General features: G+C 37.1%; 1 protein-coding gene across 1 annotated transcript in view; it reads left to right on the top strand.

Annotated features, from left to right (window-relative positions):
• The first annotated feature begins 3,465 nt into the window (after positions 1-3,465).
• Positions 3,466-8,825, top strand: part of LOC148905737 (uncharacterized) — a 15,856-nt gene continuing 10,496 nt past the window's right edge. Inside the window, exons 1-2 of the mRNA XM_089040620.1 lie at positions 3,466-3,473; positions 3,768-3,949. Of these exons, the coding sequence (XP_088896746.1) occupies positions 3,466-3,473; positions 3,768-3,949 (190 nt within the window). The remainder of the gene's footprint in view (positions 3,474-3,767; positions 3,950-8,825) is intronic.

An 8,825-nucleotide genomic window follows, 5' to 3' on the forward strand; every position in this document is an offset into this window, starting at 1 on the left:
CAATTTAAATTTTCGACAACTTCTTTCTATTTCTGGACCCAACCTCTTCATTATTAATTATAATTATTAATTAATTATGATCTCATGTCATTTAATTTCTTTTGAGCCGATGACTCTCTCAATTGTCTTTTAATTTCTTGGTGTATATTTGTTTAAGAGTAAGTCATTTATTGCCGGGGCTTGAAAATACACCTGATTATTTATTTATTTTAGATAGAAGATTCATATGAGTTAAGATCCTCACATCACACCCAGTGAAGGACCCCAAAAGAGGGCGTGTTACAACTATTTATGACTGACGTATATCTTTTTTATAGAAGGAAAAAAAACTAGCGCGAAAAAATGATTCCCTATTTTGTCACACATTCACTTACACACACCTCTATGTGCACGACTCTCAACTCATTATTTACAACATTCAACTCTCGATCAACTCATATGTTGAATTTTATAGAAGGTGGAAAACCCGGAGAAAAACCCCCGTGGCAAGGGAGAGAACTATTCATCAACCTAACTCAAATCAAAAACAAAGTGGAACTCATGCTAAGAAAACTAAAGAGATGTGGATTTTTTTCAAGAAGAAAACAACATATTGAAGAAACGTATGTATTACTTACTCTATTCACAATTGAGATTGATTATTCTATACCTTCAGAACTGTAAAACAATAGAGACTTTTAGCATCAAGCTTACTGCTAACCGCCAACGTGTATCCGCTAGGGATCAGGTCAAGAAACACGCCCGCTATTCAATATGGCGGCTTTTCCAGCGACAACTCCGTTATAACGCCTTGCTATATGTCGAAAATCTTGACGAAAAACGCCTGACGTCGAACTGCAGTTTGAGCGGTTTGCAGTACGTAGCAAGAAAGTCGTGCTAGAGGTCTCTAATTACACCAGTTTTACTATTAACTCTTATTAGCTATTTTGTATTAATTTTTTATTTTATAAATGACAACTTTCCTTCGACTAGGTTTACTTTATCTAGAAGTATTAATCTAGTGTGGCGCATAGCAACGGTAACTAAGATTAAGTCAGAGCCACAAATTATAATATTATGCAATGTCCTTATCATACAGAGGGCGTTTTTTTTCCTTTATCATATTTCAAATTAATAACATTCTCATACCAAAATAATTGGAATTGGTACCTTAATCGTCGATGTATAATGGGATTCTATTTTTCACTTTATATGTAGAAAAACATGTTTATATATATGTAAGATAATAATTTGGGAAAAGAAAGCTTTTTTTTTTTTTTTGAAAGAGATATTTTTCTGATCACAAAATTTGTTGCAAGTATGTCAGTCATTACTAAGAAAATTCAATTACATTGATGCTCAACATTAACAGACCTATAAACAACAGAAATTTTGTAGGACACCTTCTCAAATTCATAGCATCGATAAATAATAAAAATGCTTTCAACTTTTTTATGAATAATCACCATATAAATAGACCAGTTTTTAAATTTCAGGATAAATAGAGGATATTACATGGGCGCGCGGAGATACGAAATTTATCTTCAATCAATCAACCAATCCTTTATTTGTTAAAGCAGGTTAGGTTTACAAAATTTTAAAACAAATATTGCATCGACAGCCAACGGCTGATGTGGACCTGCCTTCGAGTGTTGAAAAGATCTCTCACGAGTGAGCGTAGAAAGAGTGAGAGATTTTCAACACGAGAAGAAAACATTCGTATCTCCAAGCGCCCATGTAATATTCTGTTTATTATATAATTATCCATAAAATCAACTTAATAAGCTTTTTTTAATTATAACTAACTAACTAATAGCTTAAATACACATGGTAACGATATTCAGTCACATGTGAAAATAATATGTTATTTTCACATATGAAAATATCAGATTTTCGAAAAGGAGAAATATAGGTATTTTATGGATAATTATATGATAATAAGTTGTATTAACGAGTAACCATTGATGAGAACATTGAATTACCGCTTTTTCGTTTCGCTTCAAATCCTTCAACAAGAGTTGTACCAGGCTTTTTTTGTCTGCTATTTTGGCAAGTGTTTTTATTTGAATCAGAGTTAGAAATCCGTCGGTTGCTTTTCGAATTATCGGGCTCTTTCTGCTGTACTTGATGTTTGTTCTGGAAGGAGTTGTTCTTGCTTTGAGTAGCAATAGCAATGCTTGGACTTTTGGAGGAACGGATGGAATTTCGGCTTTGCGATACTGAAATATCTGACTACAAATTGAGTTAGATGCTATTTCTATATCAAAAGCTGTGAGTTCGCTATCTTCGGGAATAACACAAAGTCTACGGCTAGAGCTTATGGGACTCGATGAAGAGGCGTGAGCAACATCGACTGTATCAAATGTGAAGATATTACAGCTACTTGACTCGCTCGATGAAAATGGAAAAATTTCGGTTGTTTTCTTCGGTGTGGTGATCAGTTGGTTTGTGCAAGAGAATGGAGATACCAGCCCATCGTCGACCATAAATGGCGAAAAACAGACTGGTGATAAGAGGAATGATGGAGAAAATGTCAAACAAGGTCGGCGAAAAATCTTTAGTGCCGTCTTCCAAACCCATTCTTTTACATCTGGCTTGTTTTTGAAAGCATCAGGGTCTAGTTCGCATTCACTGCATTGTGAAGGAGGAACTATTTGGAGGTCGCATTCCAAGGACTTTGGAGTGGCGTTTCGTAGTCTTCGACGAAATAGCGACTGATCGTCTACCGGGCTAATTTCCATAGCACCTTGAAAAGTCAGGGATTAGCAACTTAGATGAACTGTACAACAGTGTTCGTTTCATGGCCTGATAAAGAAATCAGGCAGCGTTACCTTAGTAACTTTCGTGTTAGCTGGAACGTCATTCAGATTTCAGGCTTTGTCTGACGTCGATAGGTGCACCTTAAAAAACAACTACAGTTCAAAGGTGACAAATGGAAAATTGTTTTTGGATAAACTAATTAGCTTGAAAGTAGTACTAATAATAATAATAATAATAATAATAATAATAATAATTTATTGACTTATATTGCGCTGCTTCAATAAAATTATCAGCAGCGCATTACAATATATATGATATAAAATAAATCTAATCTAATTCACTAAAATTATAATATAAATAAATATTGTAATCACAATTGAAATTATATATAATAAAAATATATATATAGTAAAGATTGGATTAAAGACGAGACATGTTCACTGTAACTCCGAGTTTCGTGCTTACGCACTCATCAGACAGACTTTAATGAAACATATTCCTATTACTGTGATATTTATATACAAGAGGTGTAATGATTATTTACAAAAGAAGTATTGTTCGGAAAGGAGTTAATTAGCAAGGCCTGGATTTCTATTGTTCATCAGATAGAACTTGTTTTCATGTCGGCATTTGGAGATCAATTCGGATCGCTTGTTTAAAAGAGTGTCGCTGTTTGCTTTGATGATAAGTAGCTTTTCTGTTAAGCACAGGTCACACCTCTTAGAAATGTTGCTGTATGGTCTGGCTGAAGTGATGATTGTCCATTCTATGTTGTAGTCTTTGTTGTTATCTTTAAGGTCCCAGATGTGTTTAGAAAGTTCGGTGCTGTTAGCGTATTTTCTATTTCGCAGAGATAGTTTATGCTGAATGTATCGTTGTTTGAATGTTCCTTCTGTCAGGCCAATGTAGTTTTTCCAAGTAGTGTCCTCGTTTGTTGTGACATGAGCGTTGTAGATGATGCTGGAGGAGAGGCAGTTGTTGTTTAGAGGGCATTGATCTTTTTTTACGGCAGTTGCATGTTTTCTCAGAGGTGGTGGCGGGATCGGTATCGGTGTTGAAGATTTTCTTGTTGTGTTTGGTAATGGTGGTTTTCATGTTTTCCATGCAGCTGTAGCTCACTTTGATATTATTCTTATTGAAGATCCGGTGAAATCTGTGGTGCTTGGGAAAGTGTTTGTGTATGAGCTTCAGGAAGATGCTTCCGACGTTGGTTTGTACATTCGGAGTTACAGTGAACATGTCTCGTCTTTAATCCAATCTTTACTATATATATCTATTGCTCTGCATCCCTACGCATCGAGCACTGTTTCAACAGTATAGACCACATTACATACTTTGTAATAAAAAAAAATATATATACACATATACACACACTCATATATATACATACATATATAATAATATTAGGAACTAATCTAAACAAAATACCAATAAAAATCAGAAAAATATAACTATATACATAAAATAATATCATGTCCCAACTTTGTGGATGCTCTCTGGATTACATAATATATTTCAAATCACCTAATTGTATGCCAGGCTAAAAAGCAAAGTTTTCAAATGACGCTTAAATGTGTTAATATCAGTTATTGCGCGCAATTCAAATGGAAGATCATTCCAAAGTGCAGGCGCAGCTGCAACAAACGCTCTATCCCCTAAGGTGGCCCGTGTGCGAAAACTAGGATAAGCTAGCAATATTCCTGTAGATGAACGCAGATTGTAGTTGCCTTGACTCTTGATTGAAATCAATTCTTTTATGTACGGTGGCGCGAGACCATGAATGGCCTTAAATGCGAATAGCAGTATTTTAAAGTGTATACGGTACCTAACTGGTAGCAAATGCAGCTCGCGCATCAGAGGCGAGATATGACAAAACCGCGGGGCGCAGCATACCAACCTTGCCGCAGTATTCAAAACTCGTTGCAGTTTATGCAAATGCTTTGCAGGTAAACCATATAACAAACTGTTACAGTAATCAACGCGTGATGTTACAAATGCATGCACCAAAGCTTTTGTGTCCTCTGGACTTAAAAACTTACGTATGCGGTTGATATTATGCAGATGGTAGAAAGCCGCACCAGAAACTTTACTGATATGAGTATTCATGTTAAAAGTGCTATCAAACCAGGCCCCTAAATTCCTTACTACTGGTTTTGCTTCGATATATGAGTTACCAACTAGTATACTATCAATATCTACCTTAGCTAGTTGTTGCCTAGTACCTAGTAAAAGAAATTCAGTCTTATCGTCGTTTAACATCAGACGATCTCTAATCATCCAGTTCTTTAAGTCTGTGATGCATGCACGCATCACACTAACAGCAGCATCAGCATCTCCTTGTACATTGGGACTGAATGCTAAATAAAGTAGCTTATCATCCGCATATTACCCTTAACACTTTAATTGTGAGGTATTAAGAATGAATTAAGAACAAAAGAAGACAAATATGGCAAAAACGGGTTTTTGATTTGGAGAATTTATTGGAAAATGAGCTTAAGCTAATTTTGGGCGTCGGCCTAAAGATTTGAGGTGCGGCCTTTGAGGCGGGGATGAGCAAGCTACTGCGTATGTCTAATCCAATCATTAGGGACCCACGCAGCTGTATCACATGCAATAATTATTGCCATTATTATGAAATTACGGTGGCCCACAAGTCTCACGGCAAAACAAAAACTCACGGCAAAAACAAACTAAACTCACCGGCAAAACAAACTAACTCACGGCAAAACAAACTAAACTCACGGCAAAACAAACTAAACTCACGGCAAAACAAACTAAACTCATGTGCAAAACAAACTAAACTCATGCAAAACAAACTAAACTCACGGCAAAACAAGCTAATCTCACGGCAAAAGGCAATAAATTCACGGCAAAATAAACTTAACTCACGGCAGAATAAAGAAAAGCCACGGCAGAATCAGAGGAGGGTGATCAAGTCGCGTGAAGCATTGTGGGTTAAAAGTTTCATTATGCTTCATTTGCATTTGACGTCGTTGTGTGAACATCTCCTGGCGAGAAAGTATTATGAATGCCAAATCTGTCCTCACCGGTTTGGGTGTGGATTTTCTTGCAGTTGGTGATTTCCTATATCTAACACAGTGTATACTTTCAATTTTCTACATACTTGTACGATGAAGTCTCTGCCACTTATGTCGATAAAACTAGTTGGGGGGCCACGTTAAGCTTCACTGGCAACCCTCGCGAACGAAGGATTGTTTTGTTTCCTGACTGCCAAAACATCTGAGAACTGAATGACGAAAGGTGGCCTTTGACCATAAGGGCTGTTACTTGCCTCAAAATGTTAAGTGGTGGATATTTCATTTGATAACTTTATTCAAACGCGATTGATTGAGCTAGAACATCGAGCATCCAAAAACCGATCGGCTTGGAATCACATACCCGGCGACTAAGATGACAAACCTTGAACCGATTTTTCTCTTTAAAATATCTCCTAAAACCATTCATTTCATTACATACATTCATTTTTAATTATTTCTTGTCAAGCTTAGGTTCTTATCATTGAAACTTTTTTTTTGGAATAATTATAAAGCGTTCTTATTGTTTCAGGTCAATATTGAAATCTAAAGTCTCTTAGAGGTTATGATAAATTGATAAACTTTGTAGTTACAACATCAAAACCGCTGACAAATTGCTCGCGGTAAAAAATCAGAGAACCCACGGTCGTTGCCCATCACAACCTTTATTGTATTCTGCCGTGCTTTCTTTATTCTGCCGTGGCTTTCTTTATTCTGCCGTGAGTTTAGTTGTATTTTGCCGTGGCTTTCTTTATTCTGCCGTGAGTTAAGTTTATTGTGCAGCGTGAATTTATTGCCTTTTCGGCCGTTGAGTTAGTTGTGTGCCGTGAGATTTATTGCCTTTTCGGCCGTGAGTTTAGTTTGTTTTGCCGTGAGTTTAGTTAGTTTTGCCGTGAGTTTAAGTTTGTTTTTGCCGTGAGTTTTGTTTTGCCGTGAGCACTTGTGGCACCGTTATGAAAAAGATTTATTATAGTATTAATAGCATCGATGTTGTTTTTAAGAAAATTTAAGATATTTATTAAAAAAATTGTGTATATATCGTATTATAGCTTGTTAAAAAATAAATCGATTGTATTTCCCGAAGAAATAGTAAGAAAGAAAAAGTACTGAAAATTGGGTACTGAGTGCAAGGGGTTTTGCGGGAGGAGGTAATACAAAAGACCCGAAAACGAAAACCCTTAAATTTCTGGTTTCACCTACGTCATCATACATTTTAAAAGCTTAAATTTAATGAAATATAAGTGTTCATAATCTTGTTAAGCGACAAACTACATATTTGGCCAAATTTCCAAGGCGGTAAAGCCATTTCGTTGCGAAAATAGAGGCGAGTTAAAAGGACGCAAATTGTGGTTAAAAAGTATGGAGCGGCCATATTGGGTTCCAAGTTGGTACACCATCAGGCGGACGAAATTTCAATTCGCCCCCCCTCCCCCCACAAAGGGCTTAAGATGATGGAAGATTCATATGTATTGACGATTTTCACTTTCTTTAAATATGCTTTAAACAGTTATTTAAACGTGTCTAAGGAAACTTAAACTATATTTTGATTCGTATTTAGATAGACGTGCGGTATCGCGTGACACAAGAGTCAACGTCCTCCATAACTCGGGAACAAACATCGAAAATTGAATCGGACTTTTTTTGTGACGTGTACACTAATTTCTACAACAGACTTGCGAAATGCCTTGTACGATCTATGATTTAGATTTTGATGAAGTCATGTGAAAAACCGACAATTCATTTTTACATTCCGGTTCCGTGACTACGAATGATAGATGAAGTCGAGGCTGGGTTTCGCGCATGACAAACAATAGTTTAAAATGGCGCGGAACGCGACTTAGGAACTATTATCGTGGTTACCTGAACGAAACGTAGGAGTATTGTCAAAAATAAACGTGGGAAGCAAAAAAAAATTGCAATTCGATGCAGATTTCACTGGGGCGCATTCTATAGAAAAGGGTGGTTTAGCGATTCGTTGGGAATACACAAATATTGGATACTGTTGCAGGACGGCGCGATTTGAGGAACTGTGGGAATTTCTAAAGTTCATGTTGTTTTCTGATGCTGTTGATGTGATGGGTCAGCAGCAGTAAGGGGGACTCGCGGTCAACGTCAAAGATTACGGGTTGTTTTACAGGCGTAAGGAAGGCCGCCGGCAGCGGAAATACCCGCCGTCCCTTATTTGGTGCTGCTATGTTGGGAATATTTGTCTTATATATGCATGAATGTAAAAAAGTTTCACCAAGCCTTCTGTATTAATTTGACTAAGATTCAAATTAACAATTCCCAACCCAAGGGTTCGGCGTGTGTGGTAAGAAAATGCAAATACGAAAGTGTACACGTCAGCAGTGTTACGAGTGTGGTAAAAAATATTAGAATGGCCGTAACAACTGCTACCAGAGAGCAATATTACGCCAATGGAGGTGTAAGAAAACACTCATAAGGAATAAAATACTTTAGGGACTGGATTGGTCATTCCAGGGTTATCGACCGGCAATTTAAACAACGAAGTAAAGAAGAATAAATCATAGACCATTTAGAAGAGCCAACCCCACAAAGTTAAGAAATACAGAAAAACGCTTGAGAAAAATTAAAACTAGGGAACATTACAAAGCTATTCCCTATCTTTGTCTGAAATACCGGTTAAGTCTATTCCGAGGTTTCTGATATGACAAAAGCCGCGTGGATTTTTGCGGTGGATAAGGATATTCCTTATTACCCTGACGTAAATCTACGATATTTTACAAAAATAGACCAACACCCACTATTAGGATGGATTCCGAGAAAATAAAAATGCAAAAACTGGCGTTTATTTTGCCAGAAACCCCACTGGGGAATGCATGTCGAGCAGAACACCAAGCTTCCCCAGTGGGGTTTTTTGCATTTTGGGTTACGGGGCTGATTTAATCCCGCGCCAGAGGCACTATAGACATACACATATATCTTTCTTAAGACCCACCAGAGGATGAAAACTCGGACAGCCGTCCGAGACACCCTGACTTTTCCAAACTTTTCTCGCCGAAAACCCCCCCATCGCGGGTTGAATCGTCA

This window comes from Actinia tenebrosa, unplaced genomic scaffold (assembly GCF_029948245.1).
Source record: "Actinia tenebrosa isolate PJP-AT-01 unplaced genomic scaffold, QUT_ActTen_1.0 PGA_scaffold7__59_contigs__length_16204524, whole genome shotgun sequence".
Taxonomy (NCBI): Eukaryota; Metazoa; Cnidaria; class Anthozoa; order Actiniaria; family Actiniidae; genus Actinia; species Actinia tenebrosa.